The following is an 18,752-nucleotide window of genomic DNA, read 5'->3' as shown; positions in this document are numbered from 1 at the left end:
GTGTTTCTTAAAGCAGTCAAAGGAGGGGACAGTGTGTATGTACACAAAGCAAGCATCTCCCAGTCTACTGCATGTAGCTGGACAAGCAGCCACCTTTATTCTGGATTTAGAGGAGGGAATACAAACATGCCCAGTGAAAATAAAACAGCATTGCCTGCATGGTGTCACATCTTTATCATCAAATCACTTCTGTAAGGTATTCTGAAAGCAAGTGCTTTTTAACTGTACGCATGTACATGGGTACATCAGTGAAGTACATGTGTTAGCAAGAAGGCAACACATCAGCAAGAGTAGATGGCCAGTCCTTTCTGGCCAAACCATCACTGCCTGACAGACAATAAGACCCTAACTGAATGGGGTAAACATTAGGTATAGTATTTTTCCTGAGATGAACTGAGAAATTAAGTTTGTTTCAGAATTTATCAAGCATCATTTAGATTCTTGGAGTGTCCTTGGAGTTTGGGGTCCACAGTATCACAAGGACCTTGAGAAGAGTATCAGACTGTTGTAATGAAGGTGCTTATTTCAGTTCCTAAAACTTCCCTGAAGGTTCCTGTTCTGCACTGGTTAATCTCACCTCTGATCTCACCTTATCTATAATTTTTGATGAATAACTATTTTTACTTGGCTGGTGAGACCCTAGGCATTTCCTAATGCATACACTGTTGAAATAGCTTTGAAAATTGGGCTGCAAAATTGCTTATCCTCCACAAATATTCTTCAAAGGTTTTGTATATTTTTTCTTCATATATTTCTTCATATATTTCATTTCTAGAATATTTGCTTAAGCTCACTTTCAAAATTGTTTTGGGAAGTCTGTATTCTGAATGCCATTACCCACCACTGCCATCATCAACAAAAGTTCACAGGAGTCCACATTGCAGGCTCTAAGGCCTGCTCAGGGGTGGGAGGCCAAGGTACCACTGGTTGTATGGGCTGGAAATGTACCCACCTTCTAATAAAGTAAGAGAAGTCCAAACTAAGCACTTTGCTGAAAGAATGTCATATTGACTTAAAGCAGTGTAGAGTCAAATGGGTCTGATCCTTTACACCAGTGCATCTCAAGTGCTTACATACCTAAGAATCATCTGGAGAACTTGTTAAAACACAAATTCCTTCTCGCTGTCCCCAGAAATTGTTCCAGTATGCATGTGGTGGGGATCAGAAACTGAGTTTCTGACAAGCTTCCAGAAAATGGCATGCAGCTGGTCCAGGGACATTTTGAGTAGCACTGCCTTAGAAAATCTATTACATTTTATAAACCCTCTCATGAGAGTAACACACATAATATCAACATAAAATTTCCATAGATGCTGAACCTTGGGTCTAAGATTACATGTATATTTTAATGTTTCTCTTCTTGGTGTGATTATTGCCTTGCCCTTTATAATTTGCCTAACCCAGGAGAACAGTCAATGTTTTTCATTGCATATGAATAGATTCTCAAGCTTACTAGAGTTAAATGGAATTTATCTTACAGCTAAAATGTTTTAAAAAATGTAGAGAAATCATCAGCGAATTAGCATTCTGTTTTTCAAAATTAACATTTAATTAGTAAATTTGTTGAAAATCAATGAATTTTTTAGTGTCTCTGACACCACTGATCCACTAGGTCCCTCCTCCCAATGTGGATGATGTTTCAGGACTTTAGCTAGAGGCTCTATATGAACTGTAAAATATAGTCATATATATGGTACATAAAGGATATTTACTATTGATCAATTTGCTACAGAGAAATAGTGTGGTTTTCACTAATGGTAGAATTACGTAGTGGGACTGTATTCTGCCCTCCCTAAAAATCACATACTAAAATTCAATATGAGATGGGTCAGTCCTGAATCTTATGCAAGGGTGTTTGTTTTTAGAATCATTTTTAGGATAATCCTTCAGCAGGCATGATGAAGATGCTATTATAATGATGGCCAAGTGCATCCGACTATTATAGTATGCTTTCAATCACAGCAGCTAATTACCCATATGAGTAGTGATTATCCAGAATCTGACTCCTTCCTAGAGTCTCCTCTGACATGCTACTGTACCAGTTATCATCGCCTTGCCTAAAAGGTAGGCAGAAAAAGACAGAGTTAACGTAGTCATTTTCCCTGGTTGTTACAAGCGCCCTTTGGTGAGAGAAGAAATGGAAACTAATGTGTAAGCTGACCTTCAGGGATTACCAGCAGGGTTTCAAAAAAATTCCTTTTCTCTGCCTTCATCATAAATATTGCTAATTGAAGGCTGCATGTGTCCTTCAAAAATCCTGTACACTCCAATTATCAGAAATCCTCTGAATAAAATAAAACTAGGCAACTAGGGAATGGATTAACGCCTAGTGGTTGTTGAGAAGGAGAGTTTGCTCTGCCTGGGTAGATGTCCCTACCTGTGGTGGAAGTAAGGGCAGTCTGATGTAAGAGAGCAGCACTGGCAGGTCTTGCTTCCTCGCCTGCACATCATAACCCACCCACTGCATGACAGCATTGAAGATGGTTTCTTCATCAGGCACATTAACGTCATCACTGCCTAGAAGTTTGGAAATCCCATTAGCTGGAAGCAGGAGGAATTCTTCATTCTTTATTACCTCGATGAAGTGTTCCTAGAAAAGAAAGGTCTTCTACTGAAACCTCGTACTTTGGAAACTTCTTAAACAGAATGAAAACGTCAAAACATTTCACTTTGTTAAATTTCAGAAAAGGCCAGAGAGACAGACATATGCATTTATACTGCCTAGCATAGGAGGCATGGGCGATGGGGTGCTTGTGAGGCTGAAGAGCCAAATGCTTCCACTAGGAATATTTACACAATACGCAGAAAGACCTTAACTGTTTTATGGGCCACTCAGAGAGTCACCAAGTTGTTTTTCTTTCCCAGGTGTTGTGGGTGACAACAGCTTATGGCTCCAGAACTGATGTTGAGTTCGTCTATGGTCAAAAACCTTAGGAGAAAGGCTGAAAAATTTCAAGGTGGGTACTATGTTGAAGGGCTGGGAGGGGTAGCTCTGGCTGTGCATTTGAGGGGAGAAAATGCTGAATTCCTCTGAGATGAGAGGAAGAAATTGATGAAAAACCCTTTTCTCTTATCGCAAAACACAATCTTCTGTTAACCAAGGAAAGATTTCTTTTATAATGGACAACAATCTCCAGATTCAGGATAATTTAAAAGGGACTCCTGTGGAATTATTTTTGGGGGACAGTGGGACTCTCTCCATTTTTATATATTATATCTCCATTCTTCCTTCTGTCATGGTATTATCTTGCATTTTGTAAGGTCCAAATTTCAGGCAACTGTGTTTCATTTTTTACCTCTCAAAACAAAACTCCATTTTTTTCTGATTTAAAAGGCCATACATTTTCTGTGACAACACGATTATCATCTCCAACATTTTTCTCAGTAAGGATCTCATTTTCAATGCAATGAACTATACTTCTGAAGTGGAGATAAAACATGTCTACTTGGCAATTTATGTTGCCCACTAAATAGATATTCTGGAAGAAGCCAAAGACAGCGTCTGAATAACTGGAGTATCTGGATAAATCAAAACACTCCCTCAGCTCCAATCTGAGTTTAGTCACTGTGCAACTGAGTAAGCCTAATAGAAAAATACATCAAGTTTGATATACCCATCAGGAAGCTCTCATACCATAAAATCTGAGTTAACTTGCTTGTTTAACCCAAGAGCCCTTTTGTGACTGAAGCGAAAGACTGAGAGAGACCTGATGATCTTACTGTAGCAGATGTCCCCAGAGGAAAACCCTCTCACCTATAGCAAAAGAATAGAACTAGAAATGTTCCTACAACTAGTAGTACATCACACTTGTACAGTATTTCACACTTTACTAGTTTCTGTCACGAACACTGTCATCAGCAATGGGATCTTGAGGAAGGTGGAATTTTTATGAGGAGAAAAAAGGCTACGTGAACTGTTTGATCTCTTGTGCAACAAATGGCAAGTATGGATTCAGACCTAAGCCTTCAGGTCTGCTTCATTTTGTCTGATACTGAAACTGCTTTTCATAAGTAACATAATTTTTGTGAAAGGGTTAAGAAAAAGCTAAAGCACTCCAAAATTTGTGCTTGCCCATTACTGGTACTATATGTACACTCTGAACAGTATAGTGCTAATAATACTACAGAAGACTCCATACTTCATTTTCCTTTCTGTCCACTCTCTAATGAAAGAAAAGGAAAAGAGAAAATACATGAGATGGCAGGAGGTAGGGAGGGAAGGAGAAAGGAAGAGAGGTGGCCAATATGGACCATAGTACAGTCTGTCAGATTTGGTCATGCATTAGAGAAAGCTAGGAAATGATTAAAATGCTTTACATGTGGGTCATATTAAACAAATTAATATGACAAACAGACAAATAAACAATTAAACAAATACAAACAGACAAATAAAACAAATTAAACAAACAGACAAATAAACAAATAATTAAGGAAATACAACCATAAATTACATTTTTTGATAGAATTGATTATGGCTTTAGAGGGCTTGCCTAATGAGACTGTTGAAAATTGTTTGGTAATACAGTGAATTAATCTAAATAAAAAATAACCATGTTGGTCTATAGTATGTACGTATGGCACTACCATACCCAGTACTGTAGAGAAATATTTAGTGAGTCAAGATTAATTCTAAATCACCTTAGATTAGAATTATTTTGCTCCTAATTTCAAGGTAAACACTCTCCTCTGTGCACCATCCTAAGAGTCTTCTTTTGTGCCTTTGGTTTCATATTCATTTTTTTGTCCACACTTAGACACTGTTGTAAAACTTATTAAATGAATATAGCACACTTGCTCAAGGTTTCACTGATGCCAGGTACTGATTATATGATTATGATGCTTAATTTTATGTCTCACCTTGAGCAGTGCAGCGTCCAGACTTTGGCGAAATATTATTTTGAGTGTATCTGTGAGGGTGTTTCTGGATGAAGCTCTCTCACATTAGGGAGGGCAATATGTTTACTCACTTTACAAATCAAGAGACTGTAATTAATTCTTGGAATTTAACATTATTCTAAGACATTAAACTTATTTGCATATTATACTGTCAATAGTGTATTACAAAGGCATTATTACAGGAAGAACTTTAACTATTTTACTAAAATAACTGAAGAAGGGGGATTTAAGGAGACCACAGTATTGTGTTTTGATGCACATCCTGCACTAACACTCAGTTTCAGTCACATAATACGAAAAGGAAGACAAGTTCATTTTGAGCAACAAAAATAATTCAGGCTGTTTATCAGAATATGTTTTGTCTGAAAGAGTAAGATACCAGATAGGAAACTGTTAATACTTAGTTCAAGAATTTAGGGAATTTAACAGGGAAGTTTTCATGTTCAGTTTTTGTGTAGGATTAACCTTTGAATTATATAACTGGTGTTCCTATAGATTATATGGCATCTGTATTTAGGATATAGGAATATAAATAGCATACGTAAGAGACATGTCAAAAATGCCAATTCACTATAATATGGCTCTCCACATTTCAGGGATATGTTTGAAATTTTAAATTCTTAACAATAACCAGGGCTGGGAATAAGAAAGAAGAAGGTTTAGAAGAAATTTTTTGAGACCTCAAGTACTAGAAATTTAAACATTTTAAGGTCTCATAAAAACTCTAGAAAATACTATTTATTTAAATGCACCTCAAACCTAAACCTGTAATGTTAATTTTATTTATTTCTGTTTATGTGTAATTTTCTATTGTTTTCTTTTATATACTTGCATTTTATTTTTGAATTTTAAATAACTAGCAATTTTCTTAGCTTAAAATATTTATCTTTTGACTGGATTTCACAGAAAGATCCATCTCTTGTGTTGTTCCCTCCTTCAGAAGTTAAAACATTCATTTTCTTCTTTGAATCAGGGAATTAGCATTACTGGTAATTTAATATCTTCTTTCTACTTTTTCTTGCCTCCCTACAAAAATCTGTATTTCATGTCACTGCCATCTGACTGAATAAACGTAGCCTTGTTCCATGCAACTTTCAAAGAATTAACACATACAAACATGTTCATTTATTACAATTCTACTAATAGAATTGAAGATCTTAAGTTAGTTAAACGTTTGAACTGAAAATTGTTTTTAACCAAAATACATGTTTTCACTAGGACATAAGAAGTCCATTCAATAGAATTGGTTGATTTACTAATGTTAATAAGTTCTCAAGTTCTTCCAGTTAATATTGGCCCATTAATATTTGTTTTCCCTTATTGTACATTTAACTTTCATTAGAAATCATAATTTGTGTGATTTTATACATTAAAGTCCTAATAGTATAAAAACATCAGGGAAACTTTATTTTCCTAATACTGTGGATTCTACTTGAAATATGTACTTGTTTGGTAGAATTTTTGGTAGAATTTCCATTTCTCCAGGCTTTGACATTTAATTAAAACTTTTTAGTTTCAAAAATGAGAAACTTGTTTGAGTACAGCTCAGTCATACAAATACTTTTATATACTATCCATTAGGTGCAAGTCATTTTCAAATTATATGTTCATGCTGCTTTTTATTTTATCCCAACATTATAATCTTTACTTTGGAAAGCTTATATATATGTATATATATATATATATATATATATATATATACATATATATATATATACACACACACACATATATATTCATAGATGTGCAAGTACACACACACACAAATATATAAACATATATACACACATATATGTATACCAGTAAACAAATCAATAAGTTAGGTATTGTGTTAATATAAGTTAACTTGAAGCAGTTAGTTTTACCATTGTGTACTTATGTGCCAATCTCAGGAGCTCTGTGCAGCCCAGGGCATCTCCAAATGACAGAATCCCTAAGCAGTTTGAAGGATGGAGCTGCTTTATAAGAAAATTGGAGCAGACTTCAATGACTTCAGTCAGCTGCAGAAAACAAGCTGCACCCAGCAAATTTTCAATAGTATCTTCTTTCAATTGCAGAACACCTAGATGTTTTGAAAAAATAATGATTATGTGTCCCATGAAATAAGGCACAAGTATGCTAACTAGAAATTTTTCAATTCTCTCATTAGCAGTGCTGTCTTTTGTAATGTACAACAACCACTCAGGAAATATCTTTTTAAGCCACCATGTGCAAGGGAATCTGTATAAACATTAGTAAGATGGGCGAAGGGAGCCAGTCTAGATTATCAAAAACAACTGTAACAAATGAACAGTGAATACTATCATTACAAAGAGCGAATTGTTATTTCTTTACCATCTTAAACCTGCACTACACCTTATTTAAACACATGTCTATATCATGACTCAAGGAGCATTATATAATATTATATAAGGATCATACAATTGGCCAAAGAGGTAGCTGTCATTTGTGTGGAAAAACATCTTGGTAAATAAGAGCATTGAGGTTATATGTCTGTTTTTTAAAGTCTCCATTTATTAGCTGATAAGGATGATGTTTCCTAAATATTTTGCCCATAATTGACACCTGGACTATGTCAAAAGAAAGAAAACATTGCCCAGAGTCTGCAAATAAACAATTGCTTATATGGTTACATTTGAAGGTATGAAAAGCAGGTTCTGTTTAATAATATAGGTAAAGACTATCTCTAAAGAACTTTTAAAAAGGAGACGAGAGCTATTTAAGCTATTTCCTGTATACTGATATGCTGCAATAAACACATATTTATTTATATATTAAATAACTATTTAAGGTATTTCCTGTGCATTGATATGCTGTATTATTTTTGGAACAAGCACTATTGATGAATTATTGCAAATGTTATTTTATTTTGGTAAGTTATATTCCTGTTTGTTTTGGCCAAGCAATATAGGTAAATTACAATGTATGATATTTCATTTGGATTATATAAATTATAAACTCTTCCTTTGTAAATTTGCCTGTTAAAATTCCTCCATATAGATTCTGTATGGTTGCATAACCATAAAAAAAAGATTAATACATACTGCGAGTTGATCTATATTTGGTTTAACCTCTAAAATAAGTTGTAAACAAATCCTGTCCATCAGCACACTTTTCTGTATTGTTCTTGTCCTGGATTTTGAAGGGAGAGCCCTGCCCATATCTCATGAGACCCAGAGAAGTATGAACTATTCTTAGATTCAGATCTAAAGATTCACCTGTTACTGACATTGAAACTTGGCCTGGTTATTAAGAATATTTATTGCTTAATGAATGAAACCATAAAACTCCTATAAGTGAACAGCAAAAAAAAAAAAATCCTTAATCTTGGAATGATTTCTTGAATAAGCCACCAAAATACAGACATCCAAAACTAAAATAAACATGTGAGATGACATTAAACTAAAGAGCTTTTTCACAACACAGGAAATAAAAATAAAATGAAAAGATGACCTACTGAATGAGAGAAAAATTTCCAAATTATACATCTGATAACAGGTTAATATTCAAAATGTATTAAGGACTCATACAACTCAATAGCAGAAAAGAAAATAATTGAATAAAATAAGGACAAAGAACCTGAATGGACATTCTCCAAAGAAGACATACAAATGATCCAGTAGGTACATGAAAAGGTGCAGGGCATCACTAATCATCAGGGAAATGCAAATCAAATCCATGAGATATCCTCTCACACCTGTTATGATGGCTATTATCAAAAAGACAAGAGATAACCAATGTTGGTGAAGCTTTGGATAAAAGGGAACCCTTGTACAGTTGGTGGGAATGTAAAGTGGCACAACCATTATGGAACACAGTACGGAGGTTCCTGAATAAATTTAAAAAAATAGAACTAACACATGATCTAGCAATCCCACTCCTGGGTATATATACAAAGGAAATGAAATCAGGATCTTCAAGAGATATTTGTACTCTGTGTTTATTCCCACGTTACTCACCATAGCCAAGATATGGAAGCTAAATGTCCTTTGACAGATGAATGGATAAAGAAACTGTGGTGTGTATATGTATATGTGTGTATGTGTACACACACCATAGAATATTATTCCGTCATGAGTAAGATAGAAATCCTAGCATTTGTGGCTACATGGATGAACCTGGAGAGCATTATGCTAAGTAAAATAAGCCAGAAAGATTTAGACAAATCATGTATGATATCACTTATATGTGGAATTTTTTAAAAAGGGCTGATTTTATAGAAACAAGTAGATTGGTATTTGCCAGAGGCTGGGAGGGGAAACAAAAAAAATATAGGTCAAAGGGTACAAACTCAGTTACAAGGATAATAAGTTCTGAGGATCTAATGTACATTGTGACATGGAAAGATGCTCCATATCACTAATTATGAGGAATATGTAAATAAAAATCACAATGAGATATCACCTCACACCAGTTAGGATGGCCAGTATTGAAAAGACTAAGAACAATAAATGCTGGCGAGGATGTGGAGAAAGGGACACCATCCTGCACTGCTGGTGGGAATGTAAGCTGGTTCATCCATTGTGGAAAGCAATATGGAGGGTCCTCAAAAACCTAAAAATAGAAATATCATTTGACCCAGAAATTCCACTCTCAGGAATTTATTCAAAGAATATAACTTCTCAGATTCAAAAAGACATATGTGCCCCTATATTTATTGCAGCCTATTTACAATAACCAAGATATGGAAGTAACCTAAGTGTCCATCAGTAGATGAATGGATAAAGAAGAGGTGGTACATATACACAATGGAATACTATGCAGCCACCAGAAAGAAACAAATCCTACCATATGCAACATTATGGATGGAGCTGGAGGATGTTATGCTCAGTGAAATAAGCCAGGCGGAGAAAGACAAATACCAAATGATTTCCCTCATTTGTGGAGTATAAAAACGAAGCAAAACCGAAGGAACAAAACAGCAACAGACTCACAGACTCCAAGAAGTGACTGGCGGTTACCAAAGGAGAAGGGTGGGGAAGGATGGGTGGGGCAGGAGGGAGAAGGAGATTGAGGGGCATAATGTGTGGCACATATGGTGTGGGAGGGATCAGGGGGAAGACAGTGTAGCACCAAAGCCACATAGTGACTCTGTGGCATCTTACTATACTGTTGGGCAGTGACTCTAAAGGGATATGGGGGGGGGACATGATAACACGGTTAAATAAAGTAACCACAATGTTTTCTTATGTGAAACCTTCCTTAGAGTGTGTATCAATAATACCTCAATAAAATATATATATATATGTATATATATAAAATAATGTACAGTGTGATGTCTACATATAACAACATGGTACTGGTTATTGTATACTTGAAAGTTGTTTGAGAGTATAGCTTAATCATTATCACCATGGAAAAGAGTTAACTATTTGCCATGCATTAATTTTCAAAATTTTGGTAAAGTTTCCACAAAGTACATGCATATCAAATCATTACATTTTATACTTTTAAGTATGTACAATTTTATTTGTCAAATATTCCTCAATAAAATTGGCATGAGTGAATGAATAAAGAAATACTTGTTGGCCCCCAACTCATCTTGGGTACCTTTGTTTTATAGTTTGGGTAAATATGATATCATTATTTCCAAGAAAGAGACTGACTAAAAATCTAATGTAGAATTGGTATATTCCACTTCCCTTCTAAGTTTTACCAATGAGAATGTACGCACACCATAAGAGAGACATATTCTTGTATCAGTGTGTTAAAATAGCTCTATTCTCCCACAGTCAAAAGTTTTTATTGAGTATTATTTACCTCTTTCTCTCATACTACTGAGTTTAAATCCTGATCCTTCCCCTTACTACCTTAGGATAGTTACTTAACTGGTCTATGCTTCAGTTTTCTCACTGGTAGAGTAGGAATAATAGGATTGTGGGTTATATAATGCAGGGTTATTGTGAGGATTGAATCAGCTAATACATACCAAGCACTTACCTGTGTAAGCATACTGAACTAAGGAATTAAGTGCATTAGGATCGATTCCTTCCACCTTGACCTCTTCTTGAATGGCTTCACGCATATTGGTAGTAAACATCACAGCAAAATAATCGGACATTGCCATGAGAACCAACCTGGAAATAGGAATGTTTCATAGGAACTTAAATTAGTCCATAATTTCACAAAAATTATATTTCACATAATTTCATAAAAAGCATGAAATGCAAACAATAAGTTTGTAACACTGGTAAGTCTGTTTTCAGCAAAAATCTTTCACAGTTCATTAAAGTGTTATGAAATGAGAAAGGTAAACTGAGTTGATTTTCTTTTAGAGGGTTTGTGCTGTTTTCCTTCATCAATTTCTCCCTAGCTTAACTCTTCTAAGTATCACACAGGGCAGGGCGGTGGAGCAAATATGTTACTGCTTTTTCAATACAGGAAGATAAACATTTGTTTTCCTTAGTGTTCCAATTTGTAATCAATGGACTGGTTTTTGTTTATTCATACTTGGCTATACTCAACAAATGTTCTGTTTGCATACAGATACTTACCGATGGGCTGGGATTCGCATGTTTCCAGCAATGAGTGTCACGTCACACAGTTTTTTCTCTTTCCAGTAGTTCTCTATTTTATGGAGAGTTTTCTCTGCATGGTTTACAGCACGGAACTCCTCCTCATCTCTGCTGACATCCATTTCTTCAGGGTGTTGTGTGTCTAATCTAAAAGGGGGTGAGAGTGAAAATATGTGAGGGCAAATGTCCCATGGAAATTAGACACATAAACTACAAGAAATATATTGTATTAAAGTAAAATTGAAATTTGTCCTACAATTTAAAATATTTCACTGTGATTACAACCTAACCTTCCATCAAAGTGATGTGTCATGCTTAGTATTCGTACCTGGAGTGGAACCATATAGAGGTATGGATTAGCTGCAGGGCTCCTGGTCACTGTCATATGAACAATCATAAACTTCAATATACCAGTCTTTCTTTGATTTATATTGGTATCACAGTTATGCCAGTAGACATCAAATTGTGGGTGTTACTTAAAGTATTTTTCAAATTTGAAAGGTATTCAAGTACTCATAACATATGAGAAATATTTCTTGAGGCATCTCAAGCCTGAGAGTTTGGTTACACTCTACATGTCAACCCCATTAAGGTAATGTACAGCTTCCATCTTTTTTTGGGGGGAGGGGGAAGATTTGTTAGGCTGCTTTAGAGTCAGGGTCATTTCCTTTTTTTTTTTATTTTGTTATCATTAATCTACAATAACAGAAAGAACATTATGTTTACTAGGTTCCCCCCTTCACCAAGTCCCCCCCACATACTCCTTCACAGTTACTGTCCATCTGCGTAGTAAGACGCTGTAAAATCACTACTTGTCTTCTCTGTGTTGCACAGCCCTCCCCGAGCCCCCCACGCACTATACATGCTAATCATAATGCCCTCTTTCTTTTTCCCAGCCCTTAACCCTCCCTTCCCACCCATCATCCCCAGTCCCTTTCCCTTTGGTAACTATTAGTACATTCTTGGGTTTTGTGATTCTGCTGCTGTTTTGTTCCTTCAGTTTTCCTTTGTTCTTATACTCCACATATGAGTGAAATCATTTGGTACTTGTCCTTCTCCGCCTGGCTTATTTCACTGAGCATAACACCCTCTAGCTCTATCCATGTTGTTGCGAATGGTAGGATCTGTTTTTTTCTTATGGGTGTGTAATATTCCATTGTGTATATGTACCACATCTTCTTTATCCATTCATCTACTGATGGACATTTAGGTTGCTTCCATATCTTGGCTATTGTAAACAGTGCAGTGATAAATATAGGGGTGCATTTGTCTTTTTCAAACTGGAGTGCTGCATTCTTAGGGTTAATTCCTAGAAGTGGAATTCCTGGGTCAAATGGTATTTCTATTTTGAGCATTCTGAGGAACCTCCCTACTGCTTTCCACAATGGTTGAACTAGTTTACATTCCCACCAGGAGTGTAGGAGGGTTCCCTTTTCTCCACAATTCTCCACAACCTCACCAACATTTGTTGTTGTTTGTCTTTTCGATGATGGCGATCCTTACTGGTGTGAGGTGATATCTCATTGTGGTTTTAATTTGCATTTCTCTGATGATTAGTGATGTGGAGCATCTTTTCATGTGCCTCTTGGTCATCTGGATTTCTTCTTTAGAGAACTGTCTATTCAGCTCCTCTGCCCATTTTTTAATTGGATTATATGCTTTTTGTTTGTTGAGGCATGGGAGCTCTTTAGATATTTTGGATGTCAACCCTTTACCAGATCTTTCATTTATGAATATGTACTCCCATACTGTAGGATACCTCTTTGTTCTATAGATGGTGACCTTTGCTGTACAGAAGCTTTTTAGCTTGATACAGTCCCCCTTGTTCATTTTTGTCTTTGTTTCCCTTTCCCAGGGAGATATGTTCATGAAGAAGTCACTCATGTTTATGTCCATGAGATTTTTGCCTATGTTTTTTTCTAAAAGATTTATGGTTTCATGACTTACTTTCAGGTCTTTGATGCATTTAGAGTTTACTTTTGTGTATGGGGTTAGACAGTGATCCAGTTTCATTCTCTTACATGTAGCTGTCCAGTTTTGCCAGCACCATCTGTTGAAGAGACTGTCATTTCCCCATTGTATGTGCATGGCTCCTTTCACGTATATTAATTGGCCATATATGTTTGGGTTGATGACTGGAGTCTCTGTTCTGTTCCACTGGTCTGTGGCTCTGTTCTTGTGCCAGTACCAAATTGTCTTGATTACTATGGCTTTGTAGTAGAGCTTGAAGTTGGGGAGCAAGATCCCCCCACTTTATTCTTCCTTCTCAGGACTGCTTTGGCTATTTGGGGTCTTTGACGGTTCCACATGAATTTTTGAACTATTTGTTCCAGTTCATTGAAGAATGCTGTTGGTAATTTGATAGGATTACATCGAATCTGTATATTGCTTTGGGCAGGATGACCATTTTGATGATATTAATTCTTCCTAGCCAGGAGCATGGGATGAGTTTCCATTTGTTAGTGACCTCTTTAATTTCTCTTAAGAGTGTCGTGTACTTTTCAGGGTATAGGTCTTTCACTTCCTTGGTTAGGTTTATTCCTAGGTATTTTATTCTTTTGAATGCAATTGTGAATGGAATTGTTTTCCTGATTTCTCTTTCTATTAGTTCATTGTTAGTGTATAGGAAAGCCACAGATTTCTGTGTGTTGATTTTGTATCCTGCAACTTTGCTGAATTCCGATATTAGTTCTAGTAGTTTTGAAGTGAGTCTTTAGGGTTTTTACGTACAATATCATGTCATCTGCAAATAGTGACAGTTTAACTTCTTCTTTACCAATCTGGATTCCTTGTATTTCTTTGTTTTATCTGATTGCCATGGCTAGGACCTCCAGTACCACGTTGAATAACAGTGGGGAGAGTGAGCATCCCTGTCTTGTTCCCAATCTCAGAGGAAAAGGTTTCAGCCTCTCGCTGTTCAGTATGATTTATCTGTGGGTTTATCATATATGGCCTTTATTATGTTGAGGTACTTGCCCTCTATGCCCATTTTGTTGAGAGTTTTTATCATGAATGGATGTTGAATTTTGTCGAATGCTTTTTCAGCATCTATGGAGATGATCATGTGGTTTTTGTCTTTCTTTTTGTTGATGTGGTGGATGATGCTGATGGACTTTTGAATGTTGTACCATCCTTGCATCCCTGGGATGAATCCCACTTGGTCATGGTGTATGATCCTCTTGATGTATTTTTGAATTCGGTTTGCTAATATTTTGTTGAGTATTTTTCCATCACGTTCATCAGAGGTATTGGTCTGTAATTTTCTTTTTTGGTGGGGTCTTTGCCTGGTTTGGGTATTAGGGTGATGTTGGCTTCATAGAATGAGTTTGGGAGTATTCCCTCCTCTTCTAATTTTTGGAAAACTTTAAGGAGAATGGGTGTTATGTCTTCTCTGTATGTCTGATAAAATTCCGAGGTAAATCCATCTGGCCGGGGGTTTTATTCTTGGGTAGTTTCTTGATGACCAATTCAATTTCGTTGCTGGTAATTGGTCTGTTTAGATTTTCTGTTTCTTTCTGGGTCAGTCTTGGACAGTTGTATTTTTCTAGGAAGTCGTCCATTTCTCCTAGGTTTTCCAGCTTATTAGCATGTAGGTTTTCATAGTATTCTCTAATAATTCTTTGTATTTCTGTGTGGTCCGTTGTGATTTTTCGTTTCTCGTTTCTGATTCTGTTGATGTGTGTTGACTCTCTTTTTCTCCTAACAAGTCTGGCTAGAGGCTTACCTATTTTGATTATTTTCTCGAAGAACCAGCTCTTGGTTTCATTGATTTTTTCTATTGTTTTATTCTTCTCAATTTTATTTATTTCTTCTCTGATCTTTATTATGTCCCTCCTTCTGCTGACCTTAGGCCTCATTTGTTCTTCTTTTTCCAATTTCGATAAGTGTGACATTAGACTTTTCATTTGGGATTGCTCTTCCTTCTTTAAATATGCCTGGATTGCTATATACTTTCCTCTTAAGACTGCTTTTGCTGTGTCCCACAGAAGTTGGGGCTTTGTGTTATTGTTGTCATTTGTTTCCATATATTGCTGGATCCCCATTTTAATTTGTTCATTGATTCATTGATTATTGAGGAGCATGTTGTTAAGCCTCCATGTGTTTGTGAGCCTTTTTGCATTCTTTGTACAATTTATTTCTAGTTTTATACCTTTGTGGTCTGAAAAGTTGGCTGGTAGGATTTCAATCTTTTGGAATTTACTGAGGTTCTTTTTGTGGCATAGTATGTGGTCTATTCTGGAGATTGTTCCATGTGCACTTGAGAAGAAGGTGTATCCTGTTGTTTTTGGATGTAGAGTTGTATAGATTTCTATTACGTCCTTCTGTTCTAGTGTGTTGTTCAGTGCCTCTGTTTCCTTACATACTTTCTGTCTGGTGGATCTGTCCTTTGGAGTTAGTGGTGTGTTAAAGTCTCCCAAAATGAATGCATTGCATTCTATTTCCTCCTTTAATTCTGTTAGTATTTGTTTCACATATATTGGTGCTCCTGTATTGGGTGTATATATGTTTATAATGGTTATATCCTCTTGTTGGACTGAGCCATTTACCATTATGTAATGTCCTTCTTTATCTCTTGTTACTTTCTTTATTTTGTAGTCTATTTTGTCTGATTCTAGTATTGCAACACTTGCTTTTCTCTCTCTGTTGTTTGCATGAAATATCTTTCTCCATCCCTTGACTTTTAGTCTGTGCATGTCTTTGGGTTTGAGGTGAGTCTCTTGTAAGCAGCATATGGATGGGTCTTGCTCTTTTATCCATTCTATTACTCTGTGTCTTTTGATTGGTGCATTCAGTCCATTTACATTTAGGGTGATTATTGAAAGATATGTACTTATTGCCATTGCAGGCTTTAGATTTGTGGTTATCAAAGGTTCAAGGTTAGCTTGTTTGCTACCTTACTGTCTGACCTCACTCGCTTATTGAGCTGTTATAAACACAGTCTGATTATTATTTCTTTCCCTTCTTTTTCCTCCTCCTCCATTCTTCATATGTTGGGTATTTTGTTCTGTGGTCTTTTTAGGAGTGCTTCCATCTAGAGCAGTCCCTCTTAGATACCCTGTAGAGGTGGTTTGTGGAAGGCAAATTCCCTCAACTTTTGCTTGTCTGGGAATTGTTTAATCCGTCCTTCATATTTAAATGATAATCATGCTGGATACAGTAACCTTGGTTCAAGGTCCTTCTGTTTCATTGCATTAAATATATCATGCCATTCTCTTCTGGCCTATAAGGTTTCTGTTGAGAAGTCTGATGATAGCCTGATGGCTTTTCCTTTGTAGGTGACCTTTTTCCTCTCTCTAGCTGCCTTTAATACTCTGTCTTTGTCCTTGATCTTTGCCATTTTAATTATTATGTGTCTTAGTGTTGACCTCTTTGGATCCCGTCTCTCGGGAGTTCTGTGTGCCTCCGTAGTCTGAGCAACTATTTCCTCCCCCAGTTTGGGGAAGTTCTCAGCAATTATTTCTTCAAAGATACTTTCTATCCATTTTTCTCTCTCTTCTTCCTCTGGTACCCCTATAATGTGGATATTGTTCCTTTTGGATTGGTCACACAGTTCTCTTAATATTGTTTCATTCCTGGAGATCCTTTTATCTCTCTCTGCATCAGCTTCTATGTGTTCCTATTCTCTGGTTTCTATTCCATCAATGGCCTCTTGCATCTTATCCATTCTGCTTATAAATCCTTCCAGAGTTTGTTTCACTTCTGTAATCTCCCTCTGGATGTCTGTAATCTCCCTCCGGACTTCATCCCTTAGCTCTTGCATATTTCTCTGCAGCTCTGTCAGCATGTTTATGATTTTTATTTTGAATTCTTTTTCAGGGAGACTGGTTAGGTCTGCCTCTGCAGATGCTTTCTCAGGTGTAACTATCTTGGACTGGATCAGATTTTTTTGCCTTTTCATGGTGATAGCAGTGGCTGTAGGCAGGTTGCGGGTGTGTCAGCTGGGAGAAGAACGTCCTTTCCTGCTTGCTGGATGCCTTGCCCTTCTCCGCTGCCTGTGATGGTTACCCGCACTCCTGGAGCAGCCACCAGGTTAGTCCCCTAAGCTGCTGTGGGCGGGGTGTCCGTCAGAGCAGTGCAGAGCCCTGCGGGGAGTGGCAGGCATGCCATGTGCACTCCTCCGTGCTAGTGGTGACCCTGCCAGGCAGCTGTGTGGCAGCAGCGGCCTTTGGGTCTGGCCCGGGTGGCTGTTCATTGGGCTAGGATTCCGGTCAGCTGCTGGGAGTGTGCCTGCTCCCTCTGGCTCTGCTGCAGGAGCGCGCAGGGCTCTTCTGCACAGGCTTCTACCGGGCTCTTTCTTCACTGCCGCCAGTGCTCGCGAGCCGTGCCTGGGGTGTTCGGTTGTGCCGCTGCAGGCTAGCACAAGCCTCTCCTGCAGCACACAGATCTGCTCTTGGTTCTTTCCGGCACTGCCGTCCCTGGTGCACGCTGCCACTCTCCTGCTATTGGGCCCATGTGTCGGGGTCCACGCCAGTTGGAGGAATGACTGGCAGGCTGCTTAGTGCCATGAAGGGCTTCAGAGCTGCACTGCCTCCATTTAGGGCGCCTAAGTTTCCCCAGTATTCCCAGCTTTCAGGACAACTTCGTCCAGCTATGGGGTCCCTGTCTCTTTAAGACTTGCAGAAAGCACTCACTTTTCTTTTGTCTCAGGGGCGCCAGTTGCGGGGACCTGCCCACAGGTTTTGCTTTTCCATTTCTCTAATATCCAGCACCCTGTGCACCTTGTGTCTGCGTTCTGGGTGCAGATTTCTAGAGCTGGTTGTTTAGCCCTCCTGTACTTTCACTCCCTCCCCGTTCTGACTCCTTTCTTCCTGATGGGTTTTGGGATGGGGAAGCATTCAGGTCCCGCCTGGCCGTGGCTGGTATCTTACCCCCTTCATTTCATGCTGAGTTCTCGCAGATGTAGATGTATCCTGGCTATTGTACTGCATCCACTGGGGTCTCTTTTAGGAATAGTTGTATTTATTGTATTTTCATAAATATATGTTTTGGGGAGGAGATTTCCTCTGAACTACTCATGCTGCCATCTTCCTGTGATCCCATCAGCTTCCATCTTTTATATCTTTTCTCAGCTTTAATGGGATGTAATTCACATATAACATTGAATAATTTAAGGTGTACAATATGGTGATTTGAAAATGTATATATTGTAAATGATTATAATAAGTTAGTTAAAACACCCATTACTTCACATAGTTACCATCTTTTGTGTGTGTGTGGTAGGAACATTTAAGATATACTCTCTCAGCAATTTTCAAGTGTCCAGTACAGTACTGTTAAGTATATTTACCATGCTGTACTTTAGATCCCCAAAATATACTCATCTTCTATCTGGATGTTGTA

At 37.4% G+C, this 18,752-nt stretch overlaps 1 protein-coding gene across 1 annotated transcript in view; it reads right to left on the bottom strand.

The window, feature by feature from the left end:
• The window catches only part of LOC130681801 (kelch-like protein 4), a 44,121-nt gene that overhangs the window by 13,627 nt on the left and 11,742 nt on the right, over positions 1-18,752 (bottom strand). Inside the window, exons 2-6 of the mRNA XM_057495378.1 lie at positions 17,697-17,851; positions 11,391-11,558; positions 10,837-10,973; positions 6,762-6,958; positions 2,378-2,590 (exon numbers count right to left, since the gene is read on the bottom strand). Of these exons, the coding sequence (XP_057351361.1) occupies positions 2,378-2,590; positions 6,762-6,958; positions 10,837-10,973; positions 11,391-11,558; positions 17,697-17,851 (870 nt within the window). The remainder of the gene's footprint in view (positions 1-2,377; positions 2,591-6,761; positions 6,959-10,836; positions 10,974-11,390; positions 11,559-17,696; positions 17,852-18,752) is intronic.

The sequence above is a fragment of the Manis pentadactyla genome, chromosome X (genome assembly GCF_030020395.1).
Source record: "Manis pentadactyla isolate mManPen7 chromosome X, mManPen7.hap1, whole genome shotgun sequence".
NCBI classification, from domain to species: domain Eukaryota; kingdom Metazoa; phylum Chordata; class Mammalia; order Pholidota; family Manidae; genus Manis; species Manis pentadactyla.
This window is presented reverse-complemented; position numbering and strand designations above follow the sequence as displayed.